Below are 19,343 nucleotides of genomic sequence, written 5' to 3'. Positions count from 1 at the left end.
CTGCCCTAGAGTGGAGGAGGCTGGAATGTTCCCTTGAGGGCTACCCAGCCTGTCCTCTGTCCCCCAAGGCTTCAGATAAGCCTCTCCTGGGACAGGGCCCCCCACCGTGGGATGCCGGCACTGGGTCTGTGCCCACTGCCCTAAAAGGCAAGTTATTCCAGGCATGGAGTGAATCTGTTTGCTTCCAGTTTTTTACCCTCCCACTTCACTGTCTTGCTATTTTTAATTTTTTAAATTAATTTGCTTTCCAGGAGAATCACTGTTTACGTATTAAGATCCTGGGGGATTGTTATTACTGCGTCTCGGGGCTGCCTGAAGCGAGGGCCGACCACGCCCACTGCTGCGTGGAGATGGGCATGGACATGATTGAGGCCATCTCGTAAGTGCCTGTCTCCAGGGGGAGACTGTCCATCTCCAGGAGAGCTGTCCCATCTCCAGGGGGCCTGCCTGTCTGCAGGGGGACTGTTCACAGCCCAAGTGATGGACTGGCTGGCCACCTGGTTGGACGGACGGAGGAGGGAAACAGCGGGGCAAAGCCATCTCCCCAGGACCATCCAGCCTCATGGGAGGGCTGATTTGCACCTGCAGGTGTTGAGCCTTCTCCTGGGCTCTTTTCACCCACAGCAGCCTGGGGAGCTGTACCCTGATGAATGCATCCTGTAGGAAGGCAGGGCTTGGCAGGAGGTGTGGCTCTACCTCTGCAGGAGCACAGGACAAGCCGCAGTGGGCTGTGTGGCCGTGCACTGCGGCCTCTCGTGTCCTCTCGCCGTCACTCAGCCAGCGTGGACCCCCCAGCCCCGTTTCTTCCCAGACGGGGAAGGTTGGGCTCCTGGGGTGAACAGCTCTCCAGGGTGATATGCCTAGGCAGGGGAGGCAAACGCAGGTGTCCACCTTTCAAGAAAACCCATCCTTCCTGGGAGTACAGGGAAAAGGATGTGTGCCAGTTCTTGGGCATTGTTGCCATAAGAGGAGCCCTGGTCATTAAAAATCATGGACAACCCAAGCTTGAATGCCATCCAGGGAGCAGGTGAGAGGTTGCATCCAGGTTCATAACTTTGAGTGTTAGATGCAGTCTGGGCAGAGGCAGAGGTCAGAGTAGCAGGCCAGGAAGTGGCCTGGTCCATTATGTTTGGCTCAGTTCCACTGGGCAGTGTTTGCTGAGTGCCCCTGCGAGCCTGAGCTAGCCCATGGGTCCCTCGCCCAGAAGCATGGTGTCTGCTGAGGGAGAGAGGCTGGGACTCCATTGCCCTGATACCAGGTGTGCTGAGTGGACACCACCAGTAAAGGGAGGCAAACAGTGGTGGGAGGTGTCTCAGAGGCAGCCATTGATTCCATTGAGAGGACCTACAGGGGCTTCCTGAAGGAGGTGGCCCTGGAGTTAAGCCAGGAAGGTAGAATGAGATACCATCAACCTAAGCAAGTTGCCAGAGGCATTGTGGATGGAAGGAATGGCTCCAGTCAAGTATTTGCAGAATTGGTCCCAGGACAAGAGAAATGACGGATGACATAACGCTTCCTGGGGTCCTGTCCCTTGTGGGGTGGGCTGGAGTTCTCATGGTCAGACTGCTGGCCCACAGCTGGCTGAGTGGGCTCTCCCCCAGGGTGTTAGGGAGGTCCGGGTCCCTAAAATGTGCATACTGTGCCCTCTTTTGCAGACCCTGGGAGCCAGATACCTACCTACCTGGAGATGTGTAGCTTCTGTCCTACTCCCCTTCCCACAGAGGGCCCCCTTCTCCTGAGGGCCCCTGGGTACGCAGTGCATGCAGCAGGGACTGGAGCAGCCTTCTGGCGCACAGAGGACACCTCGTCCCCTGGCCCTGCCCGGGCTCCCCTTCTTTCCTGAGCAGACATTTATGTCCTCTTTTACCCACCCTTCTCCATTCTCCAGCAATGTGGGTAAATCTAAGAGCATTATATGAATGGGGTTTGTATTGGCTGTAACTTCCCTGTCTGGCTCAATCCGGCACTAGTGTTCATTTGCATTTTCGGAACACAATTTAATTGACTGAGGGTAGCCATCGCCCCAGGTGCCCCAGAGAGGGGAAGCTTTGGGGCCTGGGGTTTAGTGTGAGCTGCTGCGCCACCTTGTGACCAAGACAGGAAGCACCGCCTCTCACAGGTCACAGCCCCTGAGCTAGGGTGCGGGTCCGCGGGAGCTGCCCGCCCCGCCCCGCCCCGCCCCGCCCTCCAGGTTGAATAGTCTAAGGTTGGGTTTGGGCTGGCCGGAAGAGAAGTGACTCTGACCCCTGCATCTTCTGACAGGGCCCCTGACACCCTGCTTTCCAGCCTCACCCCCACTCTGTGTGCCTGGCCCCTGACCCTCTCCCAGCCTCACCCCTGCTCCATCCCCAGGTTGGTCCGGGAGGTGACAGGGGTGAACGTGAACATGCGCGTGGGAATTCACAGCGGGCGAGTACACTGCGGTGTCCTTGGTCTCAGGAAGTGGCAGTTCGACGTCTGGTCTAACGACGTCACGCTGGCCAACCACATGGAGGCTGGAGGCAAGGCTGGGTGAGTGAGGGCACGGGCCTGGCTCAGACGTGGCCTCCCGCCCAGCCCACTTAGGGAGACTGTGAGGATCAGGGTTGGGGTGAGCAGGAGGGGGAGGCTTGAAATCCTGGGGTTGGCAGACTTTAAGCAGAAATTCTTCAACTTGACAAATTATTTACACAACACACAGCAAGTTGTAGAGCAGCATGTCAGGTCAACTTTACCAAGGTTCAGTGGGCGGGGTAGAGTTCTAGAGTGGGGAGGAACCGCAGATAACTTCCGGGGTCCCCAGAACAGAAAAGAGGTGGAAGGGGAGCTGGCCTGGACGGTGGGCAGGGCTGGGCAGGACTGGACAGACGAGGCCGGTGGGGCTAGAGAGCACGAGGCTGAGGGATGGGGCGAGGACAGACACAGGAGAGGGAAACACACTGCTCCAAGGAATGGAAGTAGAGCAGATGGCCTTTTAGGGACCAGAGGGAAAAGCCTGTGTGAAGAAGGACATGTGTGCCAGGCGGGGATTTGGACGCAGCCGGTAGTAGGAGCCGCTGCTAGCTCCTGAGCAGGTTTGCCAAGTTTGAGGCTGCAGGCTGTGCTCTCCTGGCAGGCTAGCGATGCGTTACATTGGTATAACAACATGTCATAGACGTGAGACAGTGCGGTTGGGCGGGCCCCACCTGAGGCATTTGATGGCATTGGAGGGACACAGGATGTCGAGGTGGGGATCGAGGTTGGGGTCAGCCTTGAGCCAGACTTTGAGCCGTGACCGTGCGGTTGCAGTTGGGTTCTGCATAGCGGCTGCAGTTCTGAGTTCAGATTTCCTCCCCCTCTCCCGCTTCCCTCCCCGCCTGCAGGCGCATCCACATCACCAAGGCCACACTCAACTACCTGAACGGCGACTACGAGGTGGAGCCAGGCTGCGGGGGCGAGCGCAACGCCTACCTCAAGGAGCACAGCATCGAGACCTTCCTCATCCTGCGCTGCACCCAGAAGCGGGTCCGGGGGCTGGGGCTGGAGGCTTGGGGACTTCGGTCTTCGGGGAGGGACATTTCTTGGCCTGCTGCTGCCTTCTCTTCTTGAGTCAAGTCATGAACTCCTATGCAGTCGCAGTTCCTGCATCTTGGGAAGGGCATCAGAGTTACAGGAGCCCTGCAGAGGCTGATGGCAAGGAGGGAATGTTTTCAATTGGCTTCTGTTACAAAAATGAACAGGCCTCAGGTCAGTTAGGAACAGTGCATCAGGAATGTCGGGAGCTGGAAAAGAAGCCTCAAGGGGATCTGTGTCTACCAAACACCTCCTGTCACTCCTCTTCTGTTCGCGAACTGAGCAGGCTTTGTCCCCTCTCCCCGCCTGGACTTGGGCATCTGTTTCTTGAACCTCAGTCTTTTCTTTCACTTTCTCGTCTCTTTCTCCGTCTTCCCTTTGTCTCAGCCCACACTTACCAAAAGTAAAACTGCGTTTTCAGCAGACTGCAGTGTTCTATTTCTAATAGTGTCAGGTTCCAAGTTCTTAATTTTTAAAGTGAGTGATGAGAACACTTTCTGTTTCTCCCTAGATTAAAATGCCTTTTACTTATGAATCTTTTAGTTGAATTTATCTGTTAGTCAGAGCCCTCTGACAGAGAAAAGCTTCCCTTTTTCTCCCCGATGTCAGACTGAAGACATAATTAAGCTGGGAGAGAAGTTCAGGGACAGTCTTGGGTGGGAGCAAAAGAAGGCTTTTAAAGGGAGGCAGGTGTCTTGGGGGCAGATGCCTACCCCGGGAGGGGACATGAGAGGGCAGGCGCCTTGTCCTGCTCAGCAGGGTACCCAGGACATGAACCCTGGCTGCAGGGGCCTCTGGGGGAGCTGTATCAGGCCCCTCACAGACACCAGGAAGAGGATGGGAGGAGGCAGGGCACTTTGGGGAGAGCTCCTAATGGCTTAATTGACACATTTAAACATTTGGTGGTTGTTTGGCTAGAGTATAAATGAACTAAATCCCTCCCAGGCCCTCCACCCACATCCCTCCTCTCTACCTCTTCACAAGGCCTCCAGCAGCACCCCCCCCCCCCCACCGCCTGCCCTCTGCCCTGAGTTCTCTGGGCCGTACTTCTAACAGCTTGACAGGTGGTCCAGAAATGATGAAATGGAAACAGACACAGACACAGACAGTGACCCCTCCCCCAGCAGTGTCCCCTGAAGCAGTCTGCGTGCCTAACCCTGCATACTTCCCTTCCCAGGCTCAGGGAGGGAGCTGTGGGGAGGCTGCCTCGGGCCTTTTCAGGGGCTCTCCAAACCTTCAGGGGAGCCTATTTGGATGGATGCATAGACAGGTGGATAGAGAGGTTATGGCTGGCACATGGGTGGCAGCCGGGCCCTGTTGTGCGATTGCACCATGCATGCCAGTCCTTGCATCTCATCTTCCAATGACCCAGGCCTATGGGAGCTGCTTTCTGGGCAGCAGGGCCTGCTCTGCTGCCCGCTCTGCTAGGACATGCCTGTAAGTTGAGTGGAGTTGAGAGAAAATCCCAGGTTTTCTGTCCCTCTGTCACCTGGACATCTACAGACCCAGGTTCTGCCCACCCTTGAGAATTGCATGTGAATAGCAGATGTTCCCAGGCCCATTGCTTTCTCATAGGACCCACCTCATTGTCTTGTTCCGCTGTTCCCACCTGGGCCAGCCAGGGCTAGTGCTGGGGAGTCTGGAGGGATTAGGATGCTTTCTTGGGTGAGCTCTAGGATCTTAGCAGACTTCTGGGCTCCAGGCTCTGCAGCAAAGAGAGGAGCAGCTGCCTTAACCCCTGGGCGTCTGGCCAGGCACCTGGGAGGAATGAGAAACTCCACACTGGGGCCCATCTGGTGGGCCCTGGCCACAGGCTGATGCATCTGTGTTGTTCTCCCAGAAAGAAGAGAAGGCCATGATTGCCAAGATGAATCGCCAGAGAACCAACTCCATTGGGCACAACCCACCACACTGGGGGGCCGAGCGCCCCTTCTACAACCACCTGGGTGGCAACCAGGTGTCCAAGGAGATGAAGCGGATGGTGAGTGCCTGGCAGGGCAGTGTGTGGGCTGCACCCTCCAGGGAGGGCCTTCTGGGAGCATGAGGGCTGGGCTGAGGCCCTGCTGCTGCTGAGGGGATCCGGACAGCCACAGAAGGAACCACCGGAAGTGGGCTTACCCCAACTTTGGACTAGGAGCCAGAGTGCCTGACTACTGGCCCCAGGCTCTCCCCGCGAGCTCCACCATCTCCTGGCATGCCGAATTTGGCTTTGGAACAGAGTAGCGATGCTCCTTCTTCCCTGGTGCAGGCTGGAAGCAGGACCAGCTGGCTGGACCCAGGGTGAGGCCCTGGGGAGCTGGGCAGGCATCAGCTGGTGTCTTCCAGCACCTGTGGCATTTGCCAGGCAGTTGAAGCTCATCCTTTGACTCAGATGTTCAGAAATCATCCCAGTACTTTTTGGCAAGTGCCAAGTGCCAGTCACCTTTGCCCACTGTGCTGAGAAACACACCTGCTAACTCCAGCTGGCTGGTGGGTGCGTGCAGGCTGAATGAGTGGAGGCCGAGGTAGGGGGCTACCCCCATCTCAAGGGACCCTGCCTGCCTCGGGGGACAGATACCCTCAGCGTCCCTGCACACAGCAGGGGCGAGCTAATGCAGAATGTGTTGCCCAGGCCCTCAGTGACGACGTAAGGGAATTGGGGAGGCGGGAAGAAGAGGGATGACAGGAGTCAGGTGACAGCATCTGTGTTTCTTTCCTTTCACCTGAGAGCTCAAGGGCAGCCCGGCTTCCAGGCAGAGCCACCTCCCTGCCAAGGGGCCGGGTGAGGAGCGAGGGTGCAGGGATCAGCATGTGGCTGTGCGCCTCGCACAGAGCAGGGTGCGGGGATGAGTGGGGCGCCGCACTAGGGCCCCTAGCTGGGGGTCTGTGGATCAGACTAGGCTTCAGTTGCAGCAGTAGGGGTTAGAGGCAGACTCCTCAGGCATTCAGTGGACAGAGCCAGGGACCTGAGGGAGGGGACAGCTGTGGACCCAAGCACTCTGCTTCTTGCCAGCTAGCAAGTAGCAGATGACAAGGGTTTAAGGAAAATGTACAGGAAAAACAATGAATCAGGTCCAGACCTCCACTTTCTGATGGTAAAGAATTGACTTGCAGGACACCAAGGTTATGAGGAAGCAGAGTGGGAGAGGCCCAGCCTTACTCCTGAGCTTTGAACTTGGACTTCCACAGTGTTGCCCGGGCCTCCAGTGCCCCCCGCCTTCCTTCCTTCAAGGGCCCTCCCAAGAGCAAAGAGCTGTTGGTGGACCCTTGCTGTTCTCACCCCAGCCCTTTACAAATCTTCTAGAGACTCTGTGCCCACAAGACTGGGGTGGTCCAGAGCGGGTGAGGAGAGGAGAGAGACTGAGAGCAGGGTGGAAACAGTGAGGCTCTCATCCTTGCAGGAAGAAAGAAAGGAACAGGGGAGCAGGAAGACAGGAAGAGGGTAAGCGGGGGTGGGGGGCTGGGGGACGGAGGGGTGCAGGAGACATGGGTGTGGGGAAGGGGGAGACGGGAGGAACAAGGGGGGAAGAATTACCAGCGGGCAGGAAAGGTGCCTGGGGATACTTTCTCTGTTTAAAACCTGTGGAAATTTTTTTCTTTAGTGATATTTGGTATAAGTGGGATCTTTGGTTATTTCAGAGCCTCAGAGGCAGTTTGGACAATAAACATCAGTTTGGCAGGCACGTTAGTCAGTGTTAGGACACGGAACTTGGAAGAATTAGCATCAAGGCCGGACCTGGCCAAGGGCTGTCTCAGGGGAGACTAGCTGCAGGCAAGGCTCCTTCAGGGTGTCGATGGGCTCCCCCATCCCTCAGCTGGGCAGAGTCACCCAAGGGGCCGCATCCAAGTACCCACTCCTGGCGTCCTGGGATGCCCAGGCAGTGTCTGGGCTGGGGATGGGACAGGTCGCAGCTGTCCTCAAGCACACCACCGGCAAGAGGAGAGCTTCGACCCTGCCTGCCACTGAAGACAGCCTGGGTGTGGGGTGGGGTTGGGCATCAATGCAGCAGGTGCTGAGAGCAGTTAGAAAGGTGCTAACTTGTGGTCAGAGGTTTATTTCTTCAAATCTTTTTCTAACTTTCAGTCAGCTTTTAAAACAGCCATGGCCTGCCTTGCTGCTGTGTGTCTAGGCACGAGTGTTGTAATAAGGTCCCTAATTTAGTATTAGCTAATCAGGTGGACGGGGTAAGCGTGGAATGACTTCCGAGAGTCTAACCGGGCCTGGGGAAGCTCTGCATGGTGAGGGGGCGGCGGGCTGGGCCCCAGGGCCCAGGGGAGACGAGCAGCGTCACGGTGTAGTGGCGCAAACCCGAGGCTGTGCCTCGGTGTGGACGGCCATGACCTCTGCTTTTGCTTTGGGTCTGAAGGGGAGGATTCGGGAACCACACAAATCCCTGAGCTGAGCTGCTCCCCAGGAGTGCTGAGGCACAAACCGTAGAAACCCATCTGAGGGTCCCCCTTCCTGCCTGAGGACCCTTGTCCTAAAACTAGTAAGCAGGTCGGGGAACTTGAATCCAGCCTCCTCAATGACTGTCTGCCACGGTTTGTGGACCAAAGGGTTTTCTGACGTGTCAGCTTTCCAGCCCTTGCAGATGGACGCTGAGCTCTCTACACCAACACAGCCCCAAGCGTGCTCAGGGTGGGGCCGGCCCAAACACCAGCCCTAGCAGAAGACCAAGGAGCGCTAGACAGTGAGAAACAGGTTTATTGGAAACGTGTCGGGAGTAGTTTTGACCTGTAGAGAGCAGCGTGGACATAGTGAAGCTCGGTCGTTCTCAGCCCCAGAGTGAAGTCATTGCCAGCCCCTGGGCTGGGATTCGAGGGCTCACCACGTCTCTTCATGTTCCACAGGGAGCTGGCCTGTCCAGGCTCCACTGCCTGCTCACATTTGTGCTCTGAGGTCCTTGGGTGTCCAGCAGGGGCCTGCACCAGATGGAGCTCTCACCCGAGGGTCACCAACTCCTCCAGCCTGGGGCTGGGACAGTGAAGTGGGCTGGGTCTTGCAGCCTGGATGGAAGGCCTGGTGATTCTCAGAGGACGGGAGACAGCTGCTGGGCAGCCTGGGAGGAGCTCAGAGCCCCCAGCTGGGCACTTGGCTGTGCCACTAGAGGCTGCTGAGGCCTCTGGAGCCCTCAGCTCAAGGGGTGAGGGTAGCACAGAGACAGAGCCCCTCGATGCCATTTGGACCCCACGGCACTCTTAGTGCCCAGCAGCTCTAGCTCATGGAGACCAACGTAAATCCTGCTTTTGGTATTTTCAAGCCACGGGAATGAAGAGGGGTGTGTTCATTTGGGGTTTGGGCTTACTCAACATATGCCAGCCTCCCTGTCTGTCCAGCAATGTGTCCCTGCTAGGCCACAGAGGTGAGAGGCTGTCCTCTGGCCTCGTCCTGGCAACCTGAGCCTTACTGGAAACTGCCTGTCCTGGGGCTTCTTGTCACCTCCCCGACGGCCTCCGGGATTCCACCGCTTCCTGTTTCAGGGAACCTCCCTCCATTCCTCCACGCTGTGGACTTTACAGATGAACTTGGATTAGGGCTTTGAGTTTGGCAACCAGTAAGGGACTTTCCCACTCTCACCCCAGCCCAGCGTATGTGAGCATCAGAACAGCAGCCAACCCTGGGGCCCGGGGGCCCCTCGCTCCTGGGTCCCCAACCAGCTCTGGTCTTATAAGAATATATGGGTCCTCAGACACCAGAAAAGCTGTTGTGGGTAACCAGAATTTAATTTTAAGTCAAAACTTGTGAACTCCCAGGAGGTTTTATTCATTTTTTAAAAATATATTTTATTGATTATGCTACTACAGTTGTTTCAATTTTTCTCCCTTTCCCCCCCTCTGCCTGGTACCCCCATTCCCACCAGCATTCCCCACCCCTTAGTTCATGTCCATGGGTCGTACATATGAGTTCTTTGGCTTCTCCATTTCCTATACTTTCTTAACATATCCCTGTTCCATTCTGTTCCTACCAATTCGTACTTCTTAATGCACCTTTCCCCCATTCTCCCCCTTCCCCCTTTAACTGATAACCCTTCAAATAAGCTCCATATCTATGATTCTATTTATGATTCTGTTTCTGTTCTGCTTTTTTGCTCTGTTTGGTTTTTAGATTCAATTGTTGATAGTTGTGAATTTATTGCCACTTTAGTGCTCATAGTTTTGATCTTCTTCTTTTTCTTAAATAAGTCCCTTTAACATTTCATATACTAATGGCTTGGTAATGATGAACTCCTTGAGCCTTACCTTTTCTTGGAAGCACTTTATCTGACCTTCCATTCTAAGTGATAGCTTTGCTGGATAGAGGAATCTAGGTTGTAGGTGCTTGCCTTTCACAACTTTGTTACTTCTTGCCAGCCCCTTCCAGCCTGCAAGGTTTCTTTTGAGAAATCAGCTGATGGTTTTATGGGAACTCCTTTGTAGGTAACTCTGCTTTTCTCTTGTTGCTTTTAAGATTCTCTCTTTATCTTTAACCTTTGGCATTTTAATCACAATGTGTCTTGGTGTGGTCCTCTTTGGGTCCATCTTGTTTGGGACTCTCTGTGCTTCCTGGACTTGTATGTCTATTTTCTTCACCAAATTAGGGAAGTTTTCGATTTCTTGCTGTTTCTCTTCTCCTTCTAGCACCCCTATGATTCAAATGTTGGTACATTTGAAGTTGTTCCTTAGCCTATCCTTATTTTTTTGGATTCTTTTTCCTTCTTGCTGATCTAATGGAATGTACATTTCTTTCTTATGTTCCAAATCATTGATTTGAGTCTCAGCTTCATCCACTCCACTGTTAGTTCCCTGTGAATTTTTCTTTATTTCATTTAGAGTAACCTGCATTTCTGGTTGGGTCTTCTTTATGCTGTTGAAGTACCCAGTGAGCTCCTTGAACATCCTTATAACCAGTGTTTTGAACTCTGCATCTGATAGATTACTTATCTCCATTTTGTTTAGTTCTTTTTTTTGAGTTTTGCTCTGTTCTTTCATTTGGGCCATGTTTCTTTGTCTCCTCATTTTGGCAGCCCCCCTGTGTTTGTTTCTGTGTATTAGGTAGGGCTGCTTTGACTCCCTGTCTTAGAAGTGTGGCCTATTGTAGAAAAGTGCACTGGTGAGTTGAATGGGGTGGAGCCTTAATCGCCAGGGCAGGGCAACGCATGTGAAGCAGATTGATGGGGTCTCCAATATGGTGTTGCCATTCTGTGTCTCTGTGTAAGGGAGGGCTCAGGAAGGGAATAATGCCTCTGCCTTGCCTCTGGAGTTTTGTCCAGGAGGAAGCTGTCCCCTGGCACTTACTCTGATGCTAGACATTTCAGTTTCTCCCCATATGTCACTAGTGCCCTTCCAGCTGCTGCCCCAGTGCTGAAGCCCAGAGGGAGTGAGTCTTCACGTAAGTCCTAAGTTCATTGCAGTCCCTTAAAGAGGAGACTTCTAAGAATCCTGCAGTTTCTTCTGCCACCCCAAACCCCACTGGATTTTACAATCAGAAGTGATGGGGACTTATCTTCCTGGCACTGGAATCCTGGGGTGGGTGGTCTGGTGTGGGGCTGGGATCCCTTGCTCCCGAGGTATCCCTCCTGATTTTTATCCACTGCATCTGGGTTTGGGACCTCCCATCCCACATCTCCGCGTTCAGTGCCTCTCCGCATGTCTCTGCCCCTCCTATCTGTCTGGATGAATGTGGCTTCTTTAATTCCTTGGTTGTCAGACTTCCATACAGCTTGATTTTCTGATGATTCTGGGTGATAGTTGTTTTGTAGTCTCATTGAAATTTCTGCCGTGGTTGTGCGAGGAATCGAGCCATGTTTACCTGTGCCTCCATCTTGACTGGAAGTCCCTCCTAGGAGATTTTATATGTGCTCAGTGGGGGTGAGTGTGTGAGTGGGTGTGTGCATGTGTGTGTGCACATATGTGAAGACTGATCAGCTTAGAGGTTTCTCTTATGAGTAAGTGGCAGAATTGGGAGAGGACCCTTCAAGCCCAGGGCCCAGACAGAAGGGGGGGGAGGTTTGGAGAAAATGACAGGAATTGGGTGTGGGGACAGGAAGAGCTTAGACACATGCGTTTTGCCAATGGATGAAATGACAGCGCAGTGCACTCCCAGCATCGAGCACAGAGCCTGTCCCATAGGAAGGACCCAGCTGTATTCGCTGAAGGAAAGAATGAAGGATGGAAAGAAGAAAGAAAGGGAGGGAGGGAGGAAGGAAGGAAGGACTGAAGGACTATTGAATGACACCCTCCCTTATGTTTAAGCTCCTTGGTGAACTGTAGAGAGGAATGAGCTGCCCCCTTCCCACAGACCCAGCTTTGGAAGCCTCCGTATCCAGTCTTCTCTCTTCTCATAGTCCTCTCCTTTCTTTGTCTCTTGTAGGGCTTCGAAGACCCCAAGGACAAGTGAGTAATGTGCCCTTCATTATTCCTGCTTCCAGGCCTGGGGAATATCTTCAAATCTGCCCCATAGCTTTGTTTCCCCACACTCCGTGGGCGAGGAGCCCACACACGGTCTTGACTGAGAGTGTCTGGAGCCCATGGCAGCTGAGGGATGGGTAGTCCAGGAGCACAGGCTGCCCAGTGGAGTCGCTGGGCCCCAGCATTGCCCATACGTAATCTCCACTCCATGCACACACACAACCCCATGCACACACACTCTGCACACGTGTGTGTACATGCACACACACATGTGCATGCAACTCAGAAAAGTGCAGACCTTGCATAGTGGTCACATGCAGCACCTGCCACATCCCAGTGCCCTGACGGAATGTCCTCCTTCTCCACTTCCCAGTTCTCGGGGACTGTCAGAAACTCCACTCAAGGACTGGGCTTCACCCTAATAAATACGTTTTTCTGTTCAGCACCCAGAGCTCATAAAACCTGCCTCCCGGGGAGCCTGAGCCAGGTTAAAGCGACCAGGTGGCTCACAGGCCCTGCTGCTGAAGTCTCCCCTCCTGATCTCAGCCTTTGTTTCTGGATGATGCTACAGCTGGAGAATAGAGCAGAGACTGTTACCTGTGGGGAGAAAACAATTAAGCCTTCCATAATAACTCATTATTATGATGACGTAGTAATCTATCAATAGAGTCAGAAGAGCCTGTTGTCAGTGGGGCCCTCCAGCCAGCGGGTCTGAGACTTAGGTAATTTTCTACGCATACATGCAGTTGTTAAAGAGGGGGCTTGGGCTCCTGGCCATCCTGGCCTCAGTCTCAGCTTCCCTACCCCTTATGAGGGCTGACCTTGGTCTGGTGCTAGGCCTCTCATGAGGCCCCTGTGCATGGGTAGAGTGACTCTGTATAGGCGCCCCCTGGTGGTCAGTGTGTCTTGAATCTGTGCCTCTTGCTCCCAGGAACGCCCAGGAAAGTGCAAACCCTGAGGATGAAGTGGACGAATTTCTGGGCCGTGCCATTGATGCCAGGAGCATTGACAGGCTGCGGTCGGAGCATGTTCGCAAGTTCCTCTTGACCTTCAGGGAGCCTGACTTAGAGAAGAAGGTACAGCACCCTGGGTGGAAGGAGGCTCCAGGCAGAGCCAGGGCCAGCAGGAGGGAAAGAAGGCAGCAGGCACTGCTTCCTGTCTCCATCACTGTTGGAAGAGCCCTTCTTGTCACCCCCTTCCCCCAGCTCTGATGCTGTACTACCCAGGGGGTGGAGGTTTCAGGGAGCCCTCCTTGTCTGGAAGGGATAAATCTTATCCTCCTTGTGCCTCAGTTTCCTTCACTGGAAAATGGAGATATTCAGCACACCTACCTCAAAGGGTCACAGTGAGGATTAGACAAGTCCGTATATGTAAAACACATAAAACAGTGTCTGACACATAGCATATGTTCAATAAATGTTAGTTGCTATTTGTATTATTTTTGTTGCATTATTATCATTGTTGTCATTAGCAGTGGACAGCCTAGTTACACTGAACCTCAAAGTATTCAAATTGGAAGGGGCAGGGAAAATCTCTTGGTCCTGTCTTCTTTAATTGTGACTGAGAGAGCTAAAACTCAGAGTGGCTGCCGTAGTAGATGTGCTCTGGGCCACCCAGTGAAATAGTGGCAGAGCCGGAACCAGTCCCCCTGGTTCGGGATCTTTTGTTCCATGTCCACAGGGTCTCCCTGGTGTTCGGTTACAATGGGCTCAGTGACCCATGTCATCATCGAGGGAAGCAAACCTAATCAGGAGGGAAAGTAATGGAAGGGAACTTACTCTGTTTACCAGCAGTTATGGAGCTGACGTGGACTGCCTTTTCGGGGTGGCTCCGTGCCAACCCAGCCTCTGCTCAGCAGCTGGTTGGTGTTGTGGGAGGAGCTGGGGCTGGGAGTCAAAACCTTGGAGATGAGCTGTGTGATTTTGGACAAGTCTTGTGACCTCTCTGAGCCCCAGCTCACTCATCTCTGAAGCAGAGACGACAGTGGTCCTATGCTTCCTTCCTGGTGTGCTTGCAAGGTGCACAGTGATGCATGTGGACGGTGCTCGGTGATTTAGCATGATCCTTACGAATCACTCTCTTGGTGATCTGGTCTGCAGAAACTGTCTGGCTTGACCCAATTCAACTCCCTTCCCCACGCCTCGCCTTATGGCAGTTTGGACTGGTTTCTCAAGGCCTAAGGCTGGCACTGGTTCTCGGGTCTGCCACATCCTGGGAGTGGGCTGCCCTGACTCTGTCTGGGATGGAAGGGGCTGGAGCAGACATGGCTGGTTGGTGCCTTTGCCCCCTCACTCTGCCTGTGTCCTCTCAGTACTCCAAGCAGGTGGATGACCGATTCGGTGCCTACGTGGCGTGTGCCTCGCTTGTCTTCCTCTTCATCTGCTTTGTCCAGATCACCATCGTGCCCCAGTAAGTATCCTTCCTCCTGGGGTCCCTCCTCTGGCTACAGGGACTGCGGGGGTGTGAGGGAGGTCATGAAGTGGAGCAAAGGTGGGAATCTAGGCTGAACTTGCTTAACAGGGAGAGAGGTTTCCAAACGTGTCCTCGATGGGACCAGGAAGCTGGGAGTCTGGCCCCTCTGTGACAGGGAGGCCGTGTGCTCGTTCCAGGGTGGAAACTCCTCTCTGGGCACCACCAGGTCGCATGGGAGACTCCTCGTCACTCCATCAGCTCACCATCCCATTGGAATCCACACCTCTGGGCCCATCCAGTCACCCCAAGTCTTCGCCAGGCTCGCTTCTGCGTGACCTTTGGTTCTTGCAAAAAAAAAAATCAACACTTCTTCAAAAGATAGAGGGTTTTTTTGCTACTCTGGATATTTTGAAGAATGGAGTTTAGGTTCTGAAGGCTTGCTCAGAGAGATGCTCCTGAACTCTGTTGATCACTGGCTGTGTCTCTGAGAGAGAACTGCGGCTTCCCAGAGGACCACTCTGAGTGGGCAGAGGCTTCTGCAAGTGCTGTGGTTGTTAGTCATTTGCGGTAGGGTCACATCTAGGCCAGAAAGAACTGCTGCACATGCGTCTGTGTGTGTGCATGTACATACATATGTGTGTGCATACATGTGTATGAGACATCTGTTTAACTTTTTATTATGCAGTATTTCACACATACAGAAAAGCAATTGATGTAATTAATACTCATCCTGTAGATATAACAATTGTTGATATTTTGCTTTTCTTTCTGTTTTTCTTTAAAGCTAATTTTAGACACAAGGACATTTTGTCCCTAAAAACCTCAACATTCACCCCTTTTAATGGAGTTTTCCTTCTTCCCCACCTTGCCTTATCCTCCATCTACAGCCATCTGTACCAAGTCCATGGTCGGATTTCCAGCATGTCCGCTATTCTTAGTCTATCCACGGCCATGGTCTACGCGGGACCCCCTGGGTGCACTTGGTTATGTCTTGGAAGTCTAACTTAATGCAGAAGAGTCTCCTCACCCTAATACCTTCTGGTTTTCACTTTGAAATAATTGTAGATTTATAAAAAAGTTACTAAAGTATTGCAGAGTGTTTATATCTTTCATCCAGTCGCCCTAATGGTGGCCACTTACATGACCCAGGCAGAATAGTCAAACCCAGGAAGCTAACACTGGGATGATCCTCCTAACTACGCTGCAGACCGTGCTCTAATTTCACCAGTGTTGCCCCGAATGGCCTTTCTGTGGCCCAAGAGCCAGTGCAGGGCCCCCACGTTGCATCTGGCGGTTGTATCTCTTAGTCCCTCCACGATCCTCTCTCAGCCTTTACTTGTCTTTCGCAGCCTTGGCATTCAGACGCACACTGGCCAGTTAGTGTGTAGACTGTCTCTCCGTTTGGTTGGTCTCACGTTTTCTCATGAGTAGATTGAGGTTATGTTTTTTGATAAGAGTCCCACAGAAGTGATGTGTCCTGTGGTGCATCATGTCAGGAGGTACATGATGTTGACGTGTCTTATTGCTCAACACCTTCTATTTTTAATGGCACTTACTGTTGAAGAGCTGGCTTTTCCCTTTTACCTGCTGTGACTCTGTCAGGATACCATACCCCAGCAGCCAGCTGTCCCTGGTTACACAGGCCTGTTGCCCCTGCACAGAGGCCATGCAGAGCTGGTAGGACTAGGGGTTCTTATGGGCATAGGACCCCACTCTTTCTGAATTGAAGTGGGGCCACAGTTGTAAGTAAGGACTTTCTGTCCTATTGCCAATAAAAGTGTGGGTGCATAATCCTGCCTCCATGCCCCTTTTCTTTTTCTGCAGTGTGGCTCGAGGGCTGGGTTATCCCACTGCCCTGCTCTGCCTCCAGTGGCTTCATTCCCTCCTCAGGCCACACAGCTCCAAGCTGCGAAGGCACTGACGGAGGTCAGTCTCCAGCCGTCTTCTCTCTATGAGAGCTTAAAAGCTACTTTAAAGGTCTTTCTTTTTTTAAAGGTCTCTGAAGCGATTTCTCTCCCCTTGTTCTATTTGTCTAAGGCAGCTAAATGCTGGCTTCTGGGGGAGCCTGAAACAAAGACCCCATTTGAGTGCTCCCATGGTGGTGTCCCCTACCTTCTCAATTCCTTCATTTGCCTACAACCTGCTAAGAGCAACTGACATCTCCAGGCCACTCCCCCTCCCTGAAAGAGGAGGGATTTCTGTGGCCTCCTGTGGTAAGGGGCAGTGTGCTATGCCTGAGCCCGCCTCTGCCCCTGGAGGGCCAGTGCAAGGTACCAGCAGGAAAGTCACTGGAAGCTCTTTTGTTCAAGGATCCTGGCCCATGATGGATGTTAAGACCACCTGTGTTCTGCCTCTGAAGAGATAGGCAGTGGGAGATATGTGGGGGGGGGGTTCTTTTGAACTGGCTGGAACTAGGGGAGCAAAAACTGAGCAGGACTTGTGGGGCCTGGCAGTGGGAAGGGGACAGGGTTTAGGGACTCTGCCTTCCAAAGGGACATATGACTGCTGTGTCTCAGAGTGACTGATTGACCTGCTGACAGATGCATTCCTATAAATGATGGCTGTTTACCAAATCAGTTTTTAGCCTTCAAAGTTACTTATCAAGCAGGCCATCAGTGGCTACTTGGAGGGAATAAGCAAGTGACTTTTTAAGTGCATCCTTCCAAGCTAAATGAAGAGAGTCAATGGATAACTAAGAACTAAGCAAAATGTTGAGCATGTTTCATCCGGTTCTCCATCCGTTGTTCTGTGGGCTGCTGCTCCCCCAGGAAGGCACAGGCAGGTGGGAAGGGCAGGGGCCAGACTTTCATAGAGCAGGCTCCTGAATCCATTTGCAAGGCTGTGTGAGCCCTCCTGAGTGAGTCAGGGGCTAGAAAACCCTGGGCGGTGGGAGCAGAGGAAACGGAGCAACTTCTGTTTCCTTCCAGGGGCTCTCAGGGCCCTAGCCCTCGAGAACTATGAAGACAGACACTGGCAGCCTGCTTGCAGGGCCAGGCCTGGGAAAAGCTGTCACCCCGCTACCTGGATGTCACTTCACTTCCATCCCTGTCATTTCCACCGGCTCCACCCAGAATTCCCCACCTCCTCTCTTCTTCCAGCTCCGTGTTCATGTTGAGTTTCTACCTGACCTGTTTTGTGTTGCTGACCTTGGTGGTATTTGTGTCCGTGATCTACTCCTGCGTGAAGGTGAGTCTGGTTGACACCTGAGCCCACCTCCTTGCTTGTCCCTGCCTTCTCTTCCTTCCCAGCCCACTGAGAGGGACCCTACCAGCAGCCTAATAACTCTGCTTGGGATCAGGGGTGCATGATGCTGGGTTACAACTCTCGACTGGCATTGGCAGCAAGCTAGGCTGCAGGGGCAGTCAGCCAGTGGAGCTGCATGGGGATGGGCTTGGTGACTGGCCTTTGCAGATCTTTGCAGCAAGAAGATGGTGTCGCTCCCTCTTTGCCTGTCCCCTTGGTATCAGGTGGGATGGAGGAAGGGCACCTAGTTCAATGCCTGGCATGAAGCATTGACATTTGCGGAAAGAACAAGTGTGGAAGGGACCTCTCGAAACCCTCTTCAGTGTTCCCACATGCCCTGGAATGGGCCTCGGGGAGGACTGTAGAGATCACGGCTTTGGGCTGCTCAGCATATAGATGAGGAGGGAGGTCCAGAGTGGTTCAGTGTTTCAGTCAGGGCCACACGGCTAGGACTGTTGACATGAAACCCTATCCTTTGCTTTTCTTTGACATCTTCTTTTGGCCATGCTGTGCCCGCAGCCAGCTGCGTCCTCTTCGGGTCTACCTTAGAAAGTACGCAGGTTCCCATTTGCTTTGTCCACCAAACTTTTCCTCATTTCCTCCCCCAGTGGTTTCAGAATTCTCTGACAGGGCCACCCTGGTCCCGGAAAGCATTCTCTTGGCAGGTAGGTCCAGGGCCTCTCCTGCTCCTGCTGTGACCGTGTCTCTGCTCTTCCCTGACACTCACTCAGAGCCCAGCACCTGGGGTGGGGGGGCAGGGGGGCCGGGCTGTGCCCTCACTCCCCACACACTCTGCAATGGGGACCATGTTCTTCTTCCAGAGGGATTGGACCTTTGTCACATCCAAAGTCCCCTTTTATCTCTTTACCCTCCATGAGGTCCTTCATTAGGTTATTAACTGTGTAATCACCTGATGGTCAAGGTCTTGGTGGAGTGATTGTCAGAACCAGAAGGCCTTGGGAATGAAGGATCTGGTGCGGTGCAGCCCTTCCCCTGAGCAGGTGCAGACGTGGCCACCCAGAGAGGGGCAAGTGGGCTGGGGTCTCTTGGCAAGTTAACCATGTTTGAAGCTGGTGGCTTTGTTGCATCATAGGGGCTAATCCTGGTTCCCTGCCTCTCCACCTGGTTCTTCCTCAAGGCTCTGCATTCAGTCACTTCCTGCCTTTTGATCATTTCTTTCATTGTCAGGCCTCTCCCCAAAGCACCCCATCCTCCAGCCTGCCATTTCCCCAGCGGGCAGTCCTACTTTCTCCACCTCATGGCTGTAAAAGCACACGCGTATTCACAATAGGCAAAAGGTGGAAACAACACGAGTGTCCATCGACAGATGAACAGACAACGCAAAGTGGTACATGCGCACAGTGGAACACTGTCAACCCATAAGAAGGAATGAAGTTCTGATGCATGCTCCGGAATGGACGGGCCTTGAAAACATGATGCTGAGTGAGAGAAGCCAGACACAAAAGGACATACATCATACGATTCCTCTTATATGAAATATCTAGAGTAGGCAAATTCGTAGAGACAGAAAGTAGATTACAGGGCCCCAGGGGCTGGAGAGTGGCATGAGAAGTTATCGCCTGACGGGCACAGAGTGTCTGTTCGGAACGATGAAAGGGTCTCGGACACAGGTAACGGTGATGGTCACACAGCACTGTGCCTGGAATTACTGCCGCGGAATCGTGCACTCACAGGTGATTCCAATGGCACGTTTTATGTTACATGCATTTTACCACCATGAAAAGTCATGAGAACAGAAAGGAAACCTACACCATAGCTAACAGAGCCTC

At 53.2% G+C, this 19,343-nt stretch overlaps 1 protein-coding gene across 4 annotated transcripts in view; it reads left to right on the top strand.

Annotated features, from left to right (window-relative positions):
• The window catches only part of ADCY5 (adenylate cyclase 5), a 149,305-nt gene that overhangs the window by 103,023 nt on the left and 26,939 nt on the right, over positions 1 to 19,343 (top strand). For 2 of the 4 annotated variants that reach the window (XR_008426152.1, XM_053918439.1), the window contains exons 5-13: positions 252 to 379; positions 2,353 to 2,511; positions 3,342 to 3,483; positions 5,372 to 5,512; positions 11,861 to 11,883; positions 12,830 to 12,974; positions 14,210 to 14,307; positions 17,409 to 17,496; positions 18,162 to 18,218. Coding sequence is in view for 3 of the 4 variants with exons in the window: in XM_053918439.1 (XP_053774414.1) it covers positions 252 to 379; positions 2,353 to 2,511; positions 3,342 to 3,483; positions 5,372 to 5,512; positions 11,861 to 11,883; positions 12,830 to 12,974; positions 14,210 to 14,307; positions 17,409 to 17,496; positions 18,162 to 18,218 (981 nt within the window). In the remaining variant the exon portion in view is untranslated. The remainder of the gene's footprint in view (positions 1 to 251; positions 380 to 2,352; positions 2,512 to 3,341; positions 3,484 to 5,371; positions 5,513 to 11,860; positions 11,884 to 12,829; positions 12,975 to 14,209; positions 14,308 to 17,408; positions 17,497 to 18,161; positions 18,219 to 19,343) is intronic. The other 2 variants (XM_053918441.1, XM_024577927.3) reach the window with 2 other exon arrangements.

Source organism: Desmodus rotundus, chromosome 2 (genome assembly GCF_022682495.2).
Source record: "Desmodus rotundus isolate HL8 chromosome 2, HLdesRot8A.1, whole genome shotgun sequence".
NCBI lineage: Eukaryota > Metazoa > Chordata > Mammalia > Chiroptera > Phyllostomidae > Desmodus > Desmodus rotundus.
This window is presented reverse-complemented; position numbering and strand designations above follow the sequence as displayed.